A 21,455-nucleotide genomic window follows, 5' to 3' on the forward strand; every position below is an offset into this window, starting at 1 on the left:
TATTTTTCTGTGTTCGTGGGAGATGCATGCCCATACACTCGATGTTCCTAGTAAGTTCAAAAACCTTTGAGAAATACAAGCCAGAACAGTAAGACATTTATCAATGCACTGGAGAGACTGTCTTTTGAAAAGTGAGCTTCAGAGGCTAAGAGAGAGGCACAAAGTAGAGATAGGCCTTGTAGGAAAGGTAAAAGGATAAATGGAGCTCCCACAATTCAATTTAGATTCCACTGAGACTCAGTCCTCAACTCAACTTGCTGACCCACTTTTGAACAAGTGCAGGATATATGTTAGTGTCATCTGATCCTAATGTGCCTCCACTCAGTTCTCTAGCCACGTCAACAGGGAGACAAAGGCCTGCTCACTCCCTCTCCTGCACAGATGAGGATCCTTCTTCCACAGTATTCAGGAAGCACTCAATTGAAGACATGCACTCTAAGGCATCTCTATCACCCACTACGTGTCTTACAAAAACCACCTCAGCTCTCAGAGTCTCCATTTCCATATTGGTTAAAAACAGGTTAATTTGGTAGTCTCCTAGTTCTACAATCTTCCAACTCTCATGGAACGTTCAAGTATATATAGACCTTAGCAATCAACTTGTCCAACACCCTCTTGTTAGCCACAGGAAGAGGAAAGCCCAGAGATTTGGTACACTTATCATGATCCCATAGTGGCTGCTGTGGTGTGCTACTCAGATCACCCTCAACAGCTTAAGGACTCATTCCTGCAGCTGCTGGGGCAACTGATGATCAATAGCTGAGCTGAACAGTGGTCTAGGACTTCCCCTTGGTTGAAAAGAATCACCTCATCCAAAGTCAAATGCTCTCTCTAGGGTAGCCCACACACAACGAGTGGTTGGTAAAGGTAGGACAAAGTCCTGGCCCCTGGCCTCAAGTAGGAATCGCTGTGAAAGGTCATTCCAGCTCCAGAACTCGAGGGATGACTGAAGGTTTTATAGTAACTGTATTATAGTTCAACTCTTCATCTGCCCAATTCTGCTTCCTTCAGGATCTCACTCTACCCCAGAACTGATCCTGATAGATCCTTCCTCATAAAGGACAAAGCACATCTCCATTTCAGAGTCTGTTTCCTATTGGAACCTGACCTGCAACAACCCACACCTAACTGGAATTTGTTCCTTTCTAGTACCTCCTTCCATGAGTGGCACCACTATACACCTAGCACCCATACTCTACCACCTGGGATCCTTTTAACCTGTCCCTCTTACTCAATCCAACATCCAATCATAATCCAAATCCCAACAATGCTTCCTCCTTAAGTTTCTCAAGTCAACCTATTTTTGTCTAGTCCCTACACCTGCAACTATCTTCATTCCCAGCCCCATCTTTAGTACCCCAGAACCATCTCCTATGTCTCCCATGTTCTGGTCTCAATCTTACTGAGTTCTTCCCCATACAATGGTCAGACATATTTTGTTATAATATGAGGCCATGTTTTAAAATCATCATGGGTCGCTAATGCCCTCAGAACATACTCCAAATTCCTTAATTCAACAAAGCCATTCAGGTAGCTCTTCCGTCTCTTTCATGTTTCACAGCTTATCAGTTCCTCTGCATTTATTCCCCCACCACCACCCCAAACATTCAACCTCCACATATACCCTGGCCACACTTTCTCCTTTACATTTGGGATTTGTACACATTATCATCTTCTCCAGAAATAGGCAGCCTCACCCCCCCTTCCCCTGGCAACCCCCCATCCTCTATACCCATCAATTTCAATGTAAGCCTGACTTGCAGCAAGAAGCTATTCTTGACTTCCAAACTGGTGAACTGCCCTCACTTTGTGCTTCTGTGGTACTCTGGATCTAGCTCTAACACCTCACATTTTCTCTCAGTTGCCTAATTCACTATACATCTCTGCTGCTAACTATAATCTCCATGAGGGCAGAAAACAGGTCTATTTCATCATTTCATCTCCAGTCCCAAGCTCAGTGTCTCTCTGGACTTTTTGTTAATAACAATTAGTAATTTTAGAATTAATGTGCCTATAGTTGGTAGTGAAAACCAGTCAAAAGTTCTGCTTCTCAAATAAGAGTTCTTTCTGCTATTTAATATGATTTAAAACATTAAAAGCACGTATCAAGAGTTTCAGAACAAGAACAACAGAAAAAAGAAATTTTTCTAGATCAAACCCTCTTCCCTTCCTTTAAAAAGTTATCCATGACCATTGTGTATGCCTCAATTTTCATGATCAATCAGTGGACCATGACTCATTGGTCCTAATGATGATGTAGATTCTCCTATACATGCACATGGTGAGACCACACATCCTCCAAGGGCCTGGAATTCCTGTCCAATAAACTCCCACACTCCCAAACACATCTGCTGCCAACTTGGCAAGATGGCTTGTTCCAGAGTGACAGTTCTGCTAAATGCGCTGGTGTCAAATCTGCCATCTGCTTCTTGGCCCAAGCTGGGAAGCAAAGAAATAGACTTTCTTCCTCATTTTGTCCCTTGCCCCCCCACAAAATGCTAGGAGCACACTTGCTACCCTGTTTTAAGACATTTGCCTGATTCCTCTCCTCTAGTAGGAGTTTTAGGATGAGCCTGTCTGGAGATAGTGATGTCTTACTGTTTACATTCATGCCACACACAGAGTAACATCCCTCAAAATTACCAGTCCTGTATTAAAATGAAATGTCCACTGAACTTTATGTCCTCACATAGTAGGGTGCTTTGGGGACTATGAATGATATCAACGTCATGCTGCATGCCTCAGCCATTTGCACTGGTGCAGGATGTGTAGGTGATTACAATATCAACTATCAATGAAATTCTCTGAGGACAGCTTTCAGGATCACCACTGGAAGTCACCCAAACACCCCCTGCTTTCTCATGTTCACCCCCATTTCTCTGACAGTACCCCTCCTATTCCGACACTGTCCTCCATATGCCTAACATCAATCCTCATTATCCCACCTCTTGATCTACATCCAAAAGGCTTATTTTTGATGTCAGAGGAAATTCAAGCATAAGGGGAGTCAGGCTCCAGTGCCTTTGGCTGGGGCATTTGGGACTCCATTCCAACAGCTTTCAATATGAGTAGAAATGTAAATGGATACCTGAAGCCCTTCATATCACACCGGGGACATGCAAACTAGAGTATTTCACAGTGTATGACCATGAAATTGAAACCTGGCACCAATGCAGACTTCTCTGTGATGTCAGAAACAAATGTACTGAGGATGTAGAGAAATAGTTATCCAACTACATTTTCTTGCACCCACAGACCCAGGCCCTTCAAATTTGGATCTGATTTCTCCAGGGCAATGAATGGACACTTTTGCCATCTGGGTGCACACTTTATAGACAACTGACAGGTAGGAGCTGGCACCCCTGTCAGATATGGACACTAGGTTGCTCTGTCTATATTTAGGTATTTGTACCTTACACACACTCCAGCCATCCCTTGGCAATCAGTGGGTCAGAATATCAAAACCAGCACTCTGTACTACACTCTGAAGGAGACAGGCAGCTCGGTTAAACACCCAAGAGTCCTCCCTGCCTCAATGAGTTCATTCACAGATCTGGCTCCAGATACCACCTCTCTGAGCAAGATGCCCGCATCACGCTGGCTGTCCCTGCAGTATCTCCAACTCACACATGCCCAACAGAATGTATTGCTCCCTGCACTATTTCTTCCACCTGTCTTAGTTCTGTTCATCACACTAGGAGTTCCCTACAGGCTCCTGTTCAAAACCTGGCAACTTCTCCCTTACAGACACTCTGCCCCTCATTCATCTGTCTCACACAAAAAAAAAAAAAAAAAAAAAGTTAAGGAGTACCTACTGTGTGCCAGACCTTTTGGTCATCACTCACATCCATCCTTTTCCTCTCCCCAGGCAGTGGTGGTCTGTCGGCTTTATTACTTCTACGTGGAATATCCCTGAATTCCATACCCACCCACCCTACCTCTGGCTTTCCCAATGCACCAGACTTTGTGAAACACTTTGATTATGCCCCAGCCCTCCCCTCAAAACTTGCTTTTGACTACCAAAATCAATGCAATGTCTGCTTCCTTGATTTTTGCACATATTATTGTGTCAGATGTGTTCTCACCTACATTGTCAACATGGCAAACTCCTGTTTATTTGATAACACCCTACTCAGCTGTTATTTACCCTGTGAAGTGCTCCTAACACACACACACACACACACACACACACACACACAGTTCTGATGGAGTTCATTGCTCCCTTCTCTCTGCTACCTCTGCTTCTTACACAGTGTGCCTGTTACACAATACTCTGTTGTAATGAGGTGGCGCCTACATCTCTCTGGACAGCAGTGGGAAGAGGACATGGGTTAGGAGCATCAGCTCTGGAGCCAGAGACCACCTGGGTTTTATTTTGGCTCTACCAAGGCTGTAAACCTTGGATAAGTTACTCCTCTGTGCTTCAATTCCTCACCTGTAAAATGAGGATACTAGTAGGGACTGACTTTGGGTCACTGGAAGGGCTCAACGCAGTGTCTGCCATAGAACAAACGAACCACACATGCACATTGTTGTACCCAGAGGGAAGGACAGTGTTGGGAGAGTAAGAATGACTGCATGAGCTCAAAGGAAGACCATTGTCCTCACTCATCCGCAACCCACCTTTGCAGATTTCTACTTCTCGCCTACTGAAACCCTGTTACCAAAAAGACTTTTCTTTTTACCAGCTCTTTTCCTTTGCAATTGTTATTTTGCATAACTGCAGATTCCCTCTCCATCATCTTCTCCCTACTCCCACCACCCCCATGATAGTTTTCAAGTTTGTCTACTGAAATACTAGCCTACGGGGTGCCGCTGTTCAGAGATTCTGATTTAGTAGGTCAGGGTGGGGCCTCCTAAAAGGAGTAAACTCCTACACCACTTCCTGGACCATCACGTCCACAACTGATGAATCTATAGAAGGCTCCCTTGAGTTATTCCTGAGGCTTCGGAAGAAGAAAGAAGAACATCATAGTACCAAGGTATGAAACCTGCCTTCTGAAAGCTACTTTGCTCTTGGAGACAGCATCAATGTCTGAACCTTTTGATCAGAACAGAAGGACAAAACACTTTTTCCAATCAATGGACTAAGACATGAACATTTAAACCAAATTCTTTCCTATTTCCAAACAGACACCCCCATCTGTAAATGCTGCAGCTCCTGAGGCCATGACAAGTGCATGAAAACATGATAAGTCAGCCAACAAAACCTTTTGCTCCTATGTATCAGATCCTTTGGCCTGAGCCAGATCAATACCTTTTCTCAGAGTTTCCAGAAACTGCTCCACCCAAACAGTAGCTTAGGAAGCTATCTGGAAGGGGCAACCAAAGTAAACCTCCCTCCTTTTTCTGATATGAAGGTACTTGGGACTTCTAGAAATTCTATCTACTAGTGTTGGAATTATGCTTTATTAATCGTCCTTCTCCTCTGCTCCAACTCTACTGTTTGACTCACCACAGTCATCTTCCAGAAGCCTAGAAATGTTTAGCTTGGCTCCACTTCTTCCAGGGAGCACCCCAGGCCTACTGCCGATATCCCGCCAACTGCCCCAACGCTGTCCCACAAGCCATCCTCTATGTCCTGATAAAGTGCCTTCTCCACCTGCCTAATGTGACTGCACAGAGAATTCTAGACACTGTAAATCACTCTTTGCTTCAGAGGGCTCATTTATCACGACTCCAGGCACCAGCACTCAGTAACTGCCTAATGCATATTTCTGTTAAAAACTATGAAGAAATGAAAACCGTCTAAGCTAGAGGGTTCTTAACCTTTATAATTTCCAGACTTGCTTTATTATCATTTGTTTTCGGTTACTTTTTTTTAAACTAGTGTTCATTCACTTATTTTTATTACCATTTTGTTAAACTACAAATATACCAAACCACCAATCGGAGCTGCTGAGAAAATTAGTTCTGCCTAGCTAAATTGCTATGAATTCCAAACAAAAGCAAAAACAGGGCAGCCCGGGTGGCTCAGCGGTTTAGCGCCTGCCTTCGGCCCAAGGTGTGATCCTGGAGACCCGGGATTGAGTTCCACATCGGGCTCCCTGCATGGAGCCTGCTTCTCCCTCTGCCTGTGTCTCTCTCTCTCTCTGTGTCTCTCATGAATAAATAAAATCTTAAAAAATAAAAAAAGCAAAAACAAAACAAAGAAAACAAACCAAAAAAAAAGAAAAAGAAAAAGAAAAACACACGCACTGATGTCTTTGTGAGCTGTATATGAGCATGCTGGTAAAATCGTGTAACTTGCTAAAATATTTTTCAAAACAAAACTCTCAAATGAGTTGGAATAAAGAAAAGTGACTACCCCCGACACTTTTCGGAGGGGACAATGTGACATATATCAAGGGCCTTGAAAATGGCAGTGTTTGGCCCACTGACCCTACTCTGGAGAACTGTATCTTAAGAAAATATAAAATACAAAATGTGTTTTCTATAAATATACATTACTGAGTAATTTGTAAGTGAAAAGTGGGAGAGCTAGATATCTAACAATTGGGGAATGGTTAAATAAGTTATGCAGGCAAGAGCCAAAAATTATAACACCCTGACGCTCATCAGAATGAAGTTAATACAGCTGGGCGGTAGACATTAAGGAGGGGACGTGATGCAATGAGCACTGGTGTTACCGAGGACTGATGAATCACTAAACTCTACCTCTGAAACTAATAATATATTATGTGTTAATAATTTAAATAAGTTTTTTTTAAAGAAGTTTATACAGTGTTCTTTAAAGCACAGGAATACACAAGTGATAACAGTAAGTCAACAAGGGTCCCTGCCTGGCTGGCTCAGTTGGTAGAGCCTACCACTCAATCTCAGGGTCGTGAGTTCAAGCCCTTATATATACAGATGTCAATAAAGTAGGATAGAAATTATCTGCACAATAAGATCGCAACTTCACATGAAATAGAATTTTAAAAATGAAATCCACTGAAATTTCAAGTGTGATGGTTTCCAAGTAGTAGTATAAGAGATTTTTCTGTCATCTTTACTCCTCTTTGAGTTCAAATGTTACACAGGTAAACACACTGCTTTTATAATTAGAAAATTAAAAGATTAAAACACAAAACAGCTGAAAGACTCAACTATTCCAGTGTCCAAACAACTTCTGAGAGACAGTATTCAGGCTTGTCCAGAAAACTCAAGACCATGGACTGAAAAGAACTCACTTTTTAAACAAATTCCCAGTAGTTTTCCTCCCCTTCCTCTGTTCACAGTTATATAGAATATCAAGATTGGGGGAAAAAATATTCTATATCTACCAATCTCACCATCATGGGATCAAAGTATCACGTCAACATCTTGGCACCTGAGCTACCTGTACTGCCAGAAAGGACTTTTAAAAGTGCTTAAAACAAAGTTTCTCTTTTTAGGTCCATTCAAAGTACCACCCTCCAGGGTAATAGGTGTAATGTGCCAACCCTAAGGAGGAAGAATATTCAAAAGTCCCTTTCGATAAAGTCCACAAAAGGTCTGGGCTGGAAAAAAAAAAGGTCTGGGCTGGTATGACCAGACCAGCTATCCCCACCTCCACTGTCCTATTAGGAGACGGGGTGTTCTTGACCAAAAGCTAGACCATTGTGTTTTGAAGACCCAGTGATGTTATATTTTGGGTAGAGAAAAGACCTTGAATGATGCCATGTTTCTAACCTAGCCTCTTGTTACAGAAGACCCTATAGTTTGTTGAGAGGATGATGGGCTTTGTAGTCAGGCACCAACTAGTTTCCTATCTCACCTCGGTCACTTAACCAGGGTTGCGACTTTGGTAAGTTCACTTCCCTCCACTTCCTGCAGAACAGGGATAATAATCCCCACCCAAAGGACTCAGTGAGCAGGAAGTAAGCCAATAGAAGGGAGGCACCTACATAGTAACTGGCACGCACCAAGCACTCTAAATGACAGCTTTGACTCTTACGGCTGGCCTCCAGGCTCATTTCACTGTTTCATCTGAAGTAGTGCCCTTGCAAAACAAAGAAAGAATATTTAAATCCTGTAACCTGGACAAGCCAACTTGGAAGGAAGTTGTTTCAGTATCTTAACTGAAGTTCATCTCGTAATTCCTAACAAAGGCCTTTTAGTAACAAGAAATCTGGCCAAGACCTCAAAAAGCCTAAACATAGGATCTGGCCCTTAACTTCATCATTCAGAATGAGCAGGACCAAAGCACATGGAGCTTTGGAGTTGTGATCAATACAACCCATTACACCAGGTGTCTGACCCTCAACAGCTCTTAATCCCTGTGAACACCAGTTCCTGCTACAGAGAATGGAAAGAATAGTCATTAGAGTTGATATGAGATTTTTTTTTAAAGAGCCTATGTAAAATATCTGTACATCATAAGCGATTAAGACATGTAAGTTGGGGATCCCTGGGTGGCTCAGCAGTTTGGTGCCTGCCTTTGACCCAGGGTGCCGATCCTGGAGTACCGGGATCGAGTCCTGTGTCGGGCTCCCTGCATGGAGCCTGCTTCTCCCTCCTCCTGTGTCTCTGCCTCTATATGTCTATTGTAAATAAATAAATCTTTAAAAATAAATAAATAAAACATGTAAGTTCTTCTTGTCATATATTTAACATCCACTTCCGGTACTTCATGTCCTCAAAGCTCATCAGTTGGGGCCTGAACATTAGGAGGGGAAAAAAATCTCAAAGCACAGAGGACCACTCTGACCCTCAGTCAGTACTTACGTCGGCAGACCTTACAGCACTGGCCAGCAATGTGCACGGGGAGGGAGTCTGGGGAGCAATTGAGAGGGGGACAGGACATCCTCCGACATTCGACAGCACCACCCTGAAGAAGGAAGGACAGGGAAAGCAATCTCAGAAGTGCTCTTTGAAATTTCCCTTTGTGGCAAAAGCTCACATCTCATCCCAGAAACTTCATCAGGGAGAGAGAGAAGCAGCATGAGGAATTCCTACTCTACTCCAGGACCACAAATGAAGCATTTTCTCCAGCCCAAATGAACCGGGGCCACCTCCATTACTTTTCTGATAGACATCACTGGCTTCATTCCACCTGCCCGTGGGGGCTAACGAGATTAGGAAAAAAACAGAAGCCTGGTTTTACAAGAACATAAATAACATCTTTTGCAGATGCTGTCAATCAGTATCGAGGCTCTAACAATCCATTTTGTATTTTCCCCAAACAAAGACAGTCACCAGATATTTATCAAGTAATTTCAATTGCACAGAGTTCACATACTAATTTTGGGGGTGCTCTTGAATTCTCTGAAACAGAGGGACTAGACAAATGATGGATATCCTGAAAGTCGGCGGGGGGAGGTATGTCTTGCAAGTGTCTCAAACAGGAAATGGATACCTCCTAAATTGTAATAAAAACATCTAGAAACTAATTATACACCCTTTTAAGATTTATCCTAGCAGTGAAAAGTTGTGAACGAAGCTAACCGTTAGGTGGCTTGAAAAATCACAGGAGTCCCTTCCTCCCCCTTCGATATTCTCAATCCTCGAATCCAAAACAGTAAGTTGGTTAGCAACAGTGTCAGGTCATCTTAGAGTGTGTTGTCACATGGAAGCGGATTTTAATTTCCAAGTGTTTAGAGATGAAATGGCACTCTTCCAGGTTCCCTTCACAATTGCCCTGGTTGCTAGGCAGGAGCTTAGTAGAAAGATCATACCGGCTTTTTAGAGCCAGCATTGTTTATTACAAGGCCAGATTATACAGCAACTAGTGAAAATGCCCCCTTACAACTATGTTTATTAACAAAGAAGCTTACTTTGCAAGTGCAGTTCCGGCAGTGATCCCCATCAACCCAGGAGTCTTGATCTCTATAGAGAAGTCCACTCACTTGACAGGTCTTCTCGCAATGACAGTTTTCCAACTGACTAAGTCTCGTCTCTGCATAATTTAACTGCAAATAAGAGTTACTAGGTGTAATTTCTTTCATTCAGTTGCATTATCCTAACAAAGCTAATAGCCACAAGAAAAAACAACAACAATAATCCAAGTAGGAGGAGAAAAAAAAAAATGCTCAGAGCAAGTTACTCATCTCAGCCCGCTTATTTAAAACACACACACACACACACACACACACACACACACACACACAACCTGAGGTGGAATCATTTTAAATTGAAGACATATTGGCTCCTATGGTCTAATGAGCACCAAATGGGACATTAAACTGTATCTTGGGACCTCATGGGTGTACATAAACATGTGTGCTTCAGCTCAAGCCCCACAGAAGCACTCATAATGAATGCATTCTCCAGGACTCATTACAATGTTTACGGGAGATCTAATCAACAACTCCAATGTACTTATATTTATCTCCCACATTCGCTCTGTGTTCACACACTAACCAGTGTCACAGTTTTCAGGTTGGAAGTCACTGCTTCCTCTCTTACGAAAAATTCCTGGGAGCTGAGGCCAGGAAAATGGAAATGCATACAAGGATCTAGTTTCTGCCCAGCTCAGAACCCATCCCCACCTCCCGTCCACCCCAGAATCAATGCCCCAGAAATCCGCTTTGATGTTCAAAAATGAGGAGAGGCAACCAAACCCCTAGGCGAAATCAGGATTTTATAGAGAAACTTCTCATTTTCCTAGGTCAAACAACTATTATCCAGTAATCACAGAACCTTAGAAGCTCTGATTTGAAAAGGGTTATAAAGCTTGAATGTCATGACAAGTAACCCTTTCCAGTAACTCATCAGTCTCTCTTTGCACATTCATGGTGACAGGACATTATCTTTAAAAACTTTTTTTGGTGAGCTCCGTATGTTTGAAACCTTTTCCTCGATGTGAGCTATGAAATCTCTCCCTGCTTTTCCTATTTGACCTAGTTTTGCCTCATAACCCACCCTAAGCCATCTACTCCCTTCAAACATTTGAGGTTAGTTTGTCTTCACACCTGCTCTTGATCACATGCAACACCATGAATTGCTCATCATGATAGGAATCCAATCCTCTCTCCAGATCATTTCCCATGCAGCCTACTGCAGTTGTCTTCAAACAAAAGGTGCAAAAAATTCAACTCTGACATAATCTCACACATACTCAAGTGTAACTCAATCCATTAGCAGCATTACCATTTTTCCCTTTCCTTTAGAGACTGCCTTGATTGAAAAACATACTACTGCCTAAGAATTCCACTAGTTCCTCTTTTCTTTCTCGGCCATACTTAAACCTCCTTGTCTTCTGTATTTTCCCCACAAAGGATATCAAGACAGTCTCTGATCTAAATAAGACTATTTCAAGCCAACATTTTAGATATAATGGTTGAATACGAGCTGAGGACTCTCAGCATCTTTCTATGCTAACTATGGTTCCATTCCATAGATGCTCCTCTCCATTACTCCTACCAGCACTGCTGAGCACTACTGTCTAAAGATGGAATCCCCATGCAATTCCAAACTTGGCTTTTGACATTTATTTCATTCTCTTCCTCCAAAATTTTAGAATCTCAGGCAGCCTGGGTAGCTCAGGGGTTTAACGCCGCCTTCAGCCCAGGGTGTGATCCTGGAGACCCAGGATCAAGTCCCACGTTGGGCTCCCTGCACGGAGCCTGCTTCCCTCTGCCTGTGTCTCTGCCTCTCTCTATCTCTCATGAATAAATAAAATCTTTTAAAAAAACACACACACACAAAATTTTAGAATCTCCCAAGAAAACTAGTTCCTCATCTGTGTCTTGTGGGCAGTACCAACAGGCAGGGAAAAAAGCAAATAGGATGCTAGACAAATCGCACACACCATCATCAGCCCCAAAGAAATGGAGAGTTAACTACGCCTAAAATGTAGCTTACAAGGCCCCCTCCCATACGCACAATCTTCCAAAAATTCAGATTACCTATGAATCTAACTTAATTACAATTCCTAGAATCTATGATAATTAAGTTCTTTGGGAATTCTCTAGGGAGCACACTAAATACACTCCTTAGAGTTTGGGGAGGCCAGGTCAGTAAAACCACATAGCGGTAAGACTACGTAGTAAGTGGTAACTTATTGCATATTACCTTTACTTCATTTCTATAGTGCCTGTAGTTCCCACAAAAGGTAGTGACTGATGGATGACCTTGGGTTGAAAAACTTGAACTAGACCTGCATCCCTCCTAAGAGCAGCTGAGAACAGGGTATTTGTGAGAAGAAATGAGCCTCACTCTGAAAATCCGGAACAATCTAGCGTCTGTAGCCCTCTGAGAAAGTTCTTAACGACTAAATGACCCAAAAGGTAATTCTGTGACTGCCCAAGTTTCCTGAAAACCCAGGAATTTGCCTAAAGGCAGTATTGTCAATTTCCCATACTGTCCAATGAAACTGAGCTATGCTCACCTATAAAACTCAATACCAAGAAAACTCAGTTTTAGTGGAAGCTATTCTCAGGGCAGATGTTTCCCTTCCCAACTCTGTTTTATTTTTTAATATATTTAGTCTTTTCTGGCAACGATGAAAAAGCCCTAATCTCTGTAATAAGAAGAGTCCATGAGACAAACACAAAAGCAAAGACATATTAAGGCAAAAAAGCTAATTTTTCAAAAACACTTAATATGTAACTTTATCTTCCTTTATCCCCCCCTCCTTGATACTAGAACACTAAAAGGAGAAAAACAACTCTGACCCGAAAAATGAATTACAATTTGTCACTGATATCAGCATGCTGAATTTACCCAAATTCATTTTCAAAAGCTATTTCTACACTACCTGCCATTTTCTACAAGGATGCCTACAGATCCAAAATAGATCTAGGAGCAAATCTACATCTCTATTCATTCTTACCTTTGTTCATGCATTTATCTAAGCAACCACAGACAGAATCATTTATTCTTAACTCTATACATTCAAAGACAGACATCAGAGGCCTTTTTCACAGTAAGAGGTCAACAAATGGATGAGTACATTAGTCGTGCAGTGGGTTGCGCTTTTTCTTTGAAATACCTTTACTTGGCATTTGCTACATTGAGGAGAAAAAAATCTTTTATTATGTTAAAACTTGAAGCTTAACTAAAAAAAAAAATCACTATTGAGCTCCTCAAAACGATGAAAGTCTTAAAATTAAGTATGTTACAAGCTGAACTGCCACTCCAAGTGCTGCTTGATCTGCATAAATAGGGTTGTCAAAGATTTGAACAGAAGTAATCAAGAAATTTCCAGCCTCCAGCATCTCTCCTTCCCGAGCTTGATGACAGAAGGTCATTGCAGCACAGGTGGTGGCAAGAGCAAGACAGGTGCGGACCCCATCGCAACGCACCTGCCCCAGCAATGGGGTAGTTACCACAATGTCAAGACTACCTGAGAGAACTTCCAGAGTAAGCCAGGGACCGGTGGGCTCTTGTACACAGCTTAGGGAAGGTGACAGAAGACAGTTTTTCCTGCACCTTCTCTACCTTGAAAAAAGGTTAATTTTGCCAGAATGCCAGGACTCTTCAAAGAGGGCTCCTACGTACCCTGACCTGTCACCTGGAGGTACATGCAAGCTGCTCCCATGATATGTCCCATATTCAGCAAGGGTCATTCTCAAGCACCCCCTGTCCTGAAAAGAGTCAAGAAACAAGCCCTCCTGGGCAGACCCGTGGGCTGATGGGGTGTCTGCACAGGTCTGATGTGATGATGGCTACCAACTCCTGACCAGCTTGGGCACTGGGCTGGCTCTCTGGTAGGATTCCATGGCTTCCACCAGGACACAGTGTAAGGGCTTTCTGCCGCTTTCCAAGACCTGTTGCCACCTAACTCTGGACCAGGAACCTGACGGCAACTCACAGCTTTTGCCAGGCTCTGGGATGCCAACCCACTAGGCAAGGTGTACGCTTTCTTAGTGACCATCTTCCCCGCATGGCTGCCTAATTTTTTTTCTAGGTTTAACAATATAAAATGAACAACTACAGCTTATTGAAAGCCTATTGTGTGTCATACACCAAACAAGACCTTTAAATCTCAGTTGCCTCGTCTCATGGGATCTTTATAAAATCAAAATTAATTGTGCCCTTTTACATATGGGGAAACAGCAACTGGAAAAAGGTTAATGAGCCTCCAAGCTCCCACCCTGATGGTTGCGCAGGGAGCAGGGAGAGGAGTTGGGAATAGGGTTTGCCCATCTTGGGATGTCTTAAACTCCTACATGAAGATGTGGCCCCAAAAGCCTATAGCCTCAGTTTAAGAGTTAACATAAAGGAAGTGAGGTTTGCACAAAGCACAGAAAGAAGACTCCTGTTCACCTTGGCATGGGCAAGAGGGAAATATCTTCCTTAAGAATTCTTAAAGAATTCTTTGCTGAGAGTTCACCTGGCCTATCCTCTGTTTGCAGGGTGATTCTGAGCAGCCTCTACAATCTGAAAACCTTTAAGGAGATCATGTAATAGAAGGTGGCCCTGCATGGTCTTCCCACAAACACACACCATCAGAACCCAGGACTCAAAACCTCAACAGCTTTCCAAGGACAACAATCAACTACAATCCAAAGAATGAGTTTAGGAGCTTTGTTCTTGCTTTGACTTTCCCTTCCAAAAGCTACTAGAAGCTCTATGCTCATGTTTCACTCCCAACAGGTACCATCTGAATATGCATTCCTCTCTACCATTTGCACACTGTTCTCACCCATCTTTCCATCCTCACACTGGTAGCGGCCAACTTCCCTTTCTCCATCAATTATTCCTTCTTTATGACTTTTGTTTCTCTTTCCAATCTTCCCTTCTCCAACTACAGACTTTCTTAGTCATGACACAGCTTTCAGAACCTGAGCCTGAGCCCCAGCTCTGCCATCCATCGTCTTGGGAAAAGTTACATAACATGCCTGGAACTGAGTCTTCTCATTTGGGAAACGGGCTAATAAATCAATCCCAACTCACAGGACTGCTGTGAGCATTAAAGTGACAGGGAATATAAAAATTTAAGCACTGTAACACATAGCAAATATTAACTCGTATGTCTGACCTCCAAGCTTTTTCTAAATTGGGGGTTGACAACTTTGGGCCCATGGACCAAATGTGGCCTGTCACTCATTTTCCTATGGCCTGTGAGCTAAGAATGATTTTTACGCTTTTTAATGGTTATGTTTTAAGTGATTATTATTTAAATATACACAATATTTTCTATTTTGCCTCTTGGCCTGCAAAGTCTAAAATTAACTAGCTGATCCTTTCTAGGAGAACTTTACCAACTCTCCTCTTCTAGATTGTAGATTCCAAAATTTTGCAGTGAAATGGAAGTTCTGGGTTTTCTAATTATAATTCTATTCACAGTTTGGAAGAAACAGACTTATAAATCTTCCAAAGTGCCAGAGGCGGAGTTTAGAAAGTGGATGAAATTGCCCACAATTAAATTTCTTCTGCCTCACAAATGCCCATTTTACATAATAATATTTGGAGGACAGAGCTCAATGTGGTTCCCAGATCATATATGGCTAAAAAGAGGGGGAAAAATGACATTCTCTGCAGAAGGAGAGAATGAGAAAGGGTTATCCTTAAAGCCAGGAAACCACAATCATCGGAGACTGAGTGGCAGGTTTCTTGTTCCAAAAACTTGGTAGCAAGTTAAAATTTAATTAACTCTATTGAGATCAAGCTGCTCCAGACGATATAAAATACAAGTGTCTCTATGCCACAAGCTGGGAAGCCAAATAATTGGCTGCATTTCACGTTACTGCCGCACTCTGAAGTGAGAAACTAATGCTTCAGCTCTCAGTCTCAGGGTCTGTAACAAAAGTGTTCCCTCTCTCCTTTCCACACAAAAGATGACTTGGCCAAAAACCCAGTATGAAAGAGAAACCTTATCTTCGGTAGCACTACCAATGGGTTCAAAGCACAGCCCTGCATCCTAAACACTTACCTAACCCACCGATTTTTTTTTTTTTCCACGTGCCATGGCTGATGGCTGGGAGCAGTCATAGCTGCAGGTGGAACAGGATGAATGTACATTTTCACTGTTATTAAAATTCTTCCTTTCACAGAATATAATGTCTCTGAGGCCCAACCTAATTACGTCTTCGCCCTAGGCTGGGACTCACGTCCACGACTGATTGGTATCATAACAACAGCATTACACACATTTTCTATTTATTCAGTGCCTTTCAACACAGTGCTCAGGACTTTTCATTATGAATTTAAACTTCATATATTAAAGCTCCTAATTGTTTACATTTTTTGCTCCACCCTCGATATCTTCCAGGGGTAGAAATCACGTCTCGTTCATTTTGGCCTCCTTTGTGTCCGACACAGTGCCTGGCAAACAGCAAACCTTTGAAAGATGCTTGTTAAGTAGATGATGGAGAGGAGGAAAAGATGCACAGTTATAAAACTGAATGTGTTAAGAGGCAAACTTGGCCTCCTTCACTATTTAACTCAAGACCAGTCTTGAAACAAATCACATCTTAGACATGTGATATAATGCCTTCTCGTGACAGTAATCTGTTCCTAACCTGGCTATTTTTGCCCCTCTGATTCTTGGCAATTATTCTTACATTCAAAACGCATTAGCTTATAAGCAGCAGTGTCTCTGATCATATATCATCTCACAGTGTTACTAGTTGAATGGCCAGTGGGCAAATCCCTTTTCCTCTCCCAAGGAATCTACAGTGATACATATGGCCCCTTTCTTCCAAACATTTTTCAAATAAACATTTTGATATAGCCTAATAGTATCAAAGAGGTAAATGGTTGTGTTTACCATAGGTAGTCCTATTTCAAAGAAGAATAAACCATTTTTATTGTAACACACTGCAGATGCCAAGGCTAAAAATGTTTCCATTATAGCATATCGCTTGAAATTCCAGATAGGATGGAGAAAGAAATGAAACATCATAAGTGAAATTTAGATACCTACTTTTGCAGTCATCTTGGCCAAAAGCTCTTGCAAATCCATTATTCCTTGCACCAGGCTTAAGAAATCACTGCAAGTTGGACAAGCTCAATAGAGAAAATATAAGAAATGTTGATACAGTGCTAATACAATAAAGAGATTTTTACAACAGTAGTTGCTTGGCTATGTCAAAGGGTTTTTGCTTTTCCGGTTAAGTATTACTTTGCAATTGGAGTGAAATCACCCAGGATTTCAGGTCTTGGTCTTTTCCTTTTATTAACAGAAAAAGGAAAAAGGACTATTAACTGAAAAGCCAATATGACATTTTTAAATTAAAATTAAGCCCTCATTTTTATTGAGAGGTGACTGGAAAAATGAATCATTATAGAAGAGGAGAAAGTAAGCTCACATCTAAGCCAAGGAATTTAAATAAATGTTTACTATTGATACTATCTTATTAAGCCTAACTTCCTGTATCAATCTACAGTACCCAAACTGCTCACGTAGTCTTTTTCTCACCTTCAAATGGTAATTCTATAAGCACATGAGCTTTTTTAAAGCTTCAAAGACACAGAAGTATATAGTATAGACAATAAATTATCTCCCTATCCCCACTACCTCAGAAGCCAACATTTTTTATGCTTTGTGTGACATGTTTATTATCACTAAATTATATAATATTAGAAATTTATAAATGCTTCAAGTTGTTACTTACTGCGATTCAGGTTTGGACATTGAGTTATGTATCCATTTGGCATAAAGATGATTTTCCCATCTTGGATGATTCCCTTTATAAGAGAAGAGAGAGGTGGTGATCAAGATTATAGTCACCAGTTCCAAATGCCCCTGTGCAGTCACACACTCTCTGCAGGGCACATTATTTTTTTACAACACTGGTATCCTCATTCAGAAGGTAAGTTTACCTTAGTCCCCAATGAACTACTCTAAACTATCGTCTTTCAGAAATCTCAGAAAGGACATTTGCCTTGAGAAAGCGATCATTAGTTACCACTGGTGGATGCTAATGACATTATAACACGAATGACCTACCAGTAAATGTTCTTCAACTATTGGACCAAAAAGGCACTGATGAAATAATTTCCTCAATGCCTTAGTCATCCTGGAACATTAAATTTTGCTGACCTGGGAGAAGAGACAATTCAAAGAGACTAAAATGTTTTGATTCATTTAGTCAAGGAAATAGAGGAAGACATGGAGAGAATTGCATAACAATCTTCGCTCTCTGCTAATCGAGTAACAAGAGTGTTCGTTGTTGAGTCTTAAAACTTGCTCAACATCTCACTGTGAGTAGAAAGGGAGTCTTTTAATTCTGTAACTTAGCTTGGAAAAACAGCCCTGATTTAAGAAAGTCATTGAAGCTGCCATCTTGCAATGAAAATATTGACTTGGCTTTTGGATTTTTCAAGTTGACTGTCAAGATTTTGGTTTTAGGGGTTGTTTTTTCTTCCTGATTTGATGGAAGAGATATTACAGAACAGATGGAAGATACAGAAGCCGTTCAGAATACTGAGCTTAATCTGTAAATAAAATATAGGCTTAAGACGGTGTTGAAAGTCTTCCAGAAGGGGTAACATTTATGTGCTCATCTTCTATATAGAAAGTAGTCAACAAAGGCTGTTTTCTGCTTATTATTGCAAAATAAAATATGAATTGGAAACAGTAGTAGAAATAACAAGATCATAGAACCTCTTTCTTAGAGTTGGATATACTTATTAACCTCTTCCTCTGAGGATGATGCAGCATTTGTGATTATAGGAGGAGACAGCCTCTCCATGGAGAGGAACTCCCTGCCACTGCTCCTCAGTATGAATTCATAGTCTTTTGGAGGGGAGTTCCAGAGAGCAATTAAAAGAGCACCATCTAAGTCAATCAGCTTCTTCCTGGCATGAGGCTGCTCAGTTTCTCACAGCAAGTTAATGCCTTTAGGTGCCCAAGGTACCTTTCAAGCACTTTTGAGCAATATGAGAAAAGCATGGGATTGGAAGTCACAAGACCTGGGCTCAAGTTCTGGATCCATCTCAAGTTAACTGAGTGAACTTGAAGCAGTAAGTCAACCATCTGCTCTGAGCTTCAGTTGCTTCCTCTGGAAAAAAAAAGACTGGACACAAAAGCTAAGGATCCTTCCAGGACTCGAGTCCTGGGTCAGTGAAACCAAGGCTTTCAAACCAAGATTGTCACACTTTGCATTTCTATGCTCTCACTTCCTTTCAAGTTAAACAAAAAATTAGACAAAGCTATAGATTTCCATCAAAGATCATTGTAGAAAATGGAGTGACACATCTAAAAACATCAGTCTGATTTGAAGAGGTTGAATATGGTGAATTCATAGTGACCAACTATCCCAGGTCTGCTCAGGGTTTAGGGTTTCCCGGGACATAGGACCTCCCGCACTGAAACAGATTCACAGGCCGCCGGGGACAGTGGATTTCCCTGGGAGATGTGGAAGTGGAGAAAGCATAAGACTCAGGAAGGATCAGGACCATCTATTACCTATTCATCAGAAAAGCCTAAATCATTCCTATTTTTAATCAGCCATAGAAATGGCACTCAGAAACCCAGACACAGTATTAATTACCTTTCTAAAAATGAATGGAAAACACATTCGAAAAGGATATCCCCCCTTTATTCACTTAGTAGCAACAGAATTTAGTACATACCGGATTTCCTTTTCCTACTTTAAAGGTGACTACTGATTTTAGTTACACTGTAAATTACAATATAATTGCCTCTCCCGCACCTTCCTTCTACCTGCCTCCATCATCACCTGCCTTTCCACTTTTCATCTGATCCACACGAGGGTGTTACACAGATCATTAGGTGAAGGTCAATGATGCTGACTTGAACACAAACAGAAATCAAGGCTGACAGCTCCTCACTGCCCTTTAACACCAACACTCAAAGCACTGGGGTATTTGTTTTTGAGGAAAGGTCATGAGGGCAGCCCACATACTGGTATGAATACTTGTTCTTGCCAAATAAGTCAAGATGGAAATGTAATTTATTTGAATGGATGTAATTCCACACTAGACTAAAAGGAGGATGGTCATACACTATACAAATGCCAGATGTGACCCAAAGCAGTCTGAGCATGTACACACACACACACACACACACACACACACACCCTAGCACCTTTTCCCAAAACAAAACCCAGAAGGTTTGCATTGAGTTGCCATATGAACTCTTCTGTACCTGAACCTTTGTCAATAAAAGTAGCATTTGCTAATCATGTAGTTTTCTTTAGAAAATGAAAAGAGTTTTATAAAGTATAAACCCACATAGGAGCGAACTCTTATTTCTCACAGGAAAGTTATCTAACTATATAAAGGATTTCTATTGATAATAATGTTCCTTCAAGTACTGCAACTTCTCCCAAAGATGAAATTAGAATTAGAGAAGAATGAATAAAAATTCTTCTAACGTTAAATATATCTACTGAAAAATGTAACTCTAGCAGTGCATCTATTAGCTGGCCCCACCTGGTCTCATTTTTTCAGATTCATGCGTATTTCATATCATTAATCATGGCAGTGCTTCCCAAACTGAGTTTCTTAAGAATCACCTTGTATAAACACGAATTTGAGTAAATATCTCAAGTTCAACATTCAGATTCCTAGGTCATCCCTCAAATTCTTTTTTAGTGGGGTTGGGTGAGCCCAGGAAATTTCAATGTTAAAGAGCTCCCCCCCCCAAAAAAAAAAAAAATCCCTGCTCCACTGTCCATCATTTGTGGGTTGTTTTTCTTTTGGAGGATGGGGAGAAAGCAGGAAGCTTTACTCATTAAAGTTCACAGTGGTAAAAATAGCAACATCCAAATCCTAACATATGAATAAAATCTCAGCACTTTGGAACTGAACTACAACCAACAGAATTACTAGATTATAGACACCACGGAGGCAAAGTCATATTTTCATCTCAGGGTCCCCTGCAGTTCCTACTGTATTATATTTCACATAGCAGGCACTTTGCATCCTTGAAAAGCATCAAATTCCTAAAAACTATGAATTGTAGAATATTGAGCAATATCATTTTCATAGATGGTAGAGTCTTTAAAGCTCTTGTAGGATATCAGTTTTTAAACTGGGGGTACATGTTAGAATTTTAGAGAAGGTTGAGGAGAACATCATATATATATTGAAGAAGCTGGCATGGTGATTTTGATACACCCAATGTATCAAATTATTATTATTATTATTGATGCAGGGCCAGATTATCTGGCCAGCTGACCTACAAAAAACCTAAGGCTTTGCTACCTTAAATAGCTTTTTTCCTAAAGGACGCCTTCATCTTAGTCTACTAATTCCAAGACCAGTGCTAACCCACTCCAACATGGCTTTAGGAGAAAACAGATCATAAGACAAAATCTCATCATTACATGACCTAAAAAGATGTTGCTAGAACAAAGTCCTGTTATCAAAATGAGGTTTTATCGTAGTTGCTTTAATGGGTAAATACTTAATCAACTGAACATAAATTATTTGCATTAAAGGCTAACAGTTTGCTGAAATAGTTGTTTTAAGGCTGGCAAACAAAGATGCTTTCAGGTAGCTTAATATTCCCCCCCTGCAATCTTATTTACACTATTAATTTGCTAAATGATCCGTTTCCACATCGTTCCTGCAACGCTAAACCTCAGCCAAGCTGAGAACCTAAATAAATCCCTAAAGTTCAAAGCCCAAATTAA

The 21,455-nt window shown here is 41.2% G+C and overlaps 1 protein-coding gene across 2 annotated transcripts in view; it reads right to left on the bottom strand.

Annotated features, from left to right (window-relative positions):
- NELL1 (neural EGFL like 1) overlaps window positions 1-21,455 on the bottom strand; it is an 817,686-nt gene that overhangs the window by 621,215 nt on the left and 175,016 nt on the right. For both annotated transcript variants that reach the window (XM_072793772.1, XM_072793771.1), the window contains exons 6-9: window positions 17,466-17,538; window positions 16,775-16,857; window positions 9,738-9,872; window positions 8,689-8,791 (exon numbers count right to left, since the gene is read on the bottom strand). In XM_072793772.1, the coding sequence (XP_072649873.1) occupies window positions 8,689-8,791; window positions 9,738-9,872; window positions 16,775-16,857; window positions 17,466-17,538 (394 nt within the window). The remainder of the gene's footprint in view (window positions 1-8,688; window positions 8,792-9,737; window positions 9,873-16,774; window positions 16,858-17,465; window positions 17,539-21,455) is intronic.

Source organism: Canis lupus, chromosome 23, assembly GCF_048164855.1.
Source record: "Canis lupus baileyi chromosome 23, mCanLup2.hap1, whole genome shotgun sequence".
Taxonomy (NCBI): Eukaryota; Metazoa; Chordata; class Mammalia; order Carnivora; family Canidae; genus Canis; species Canis lupus.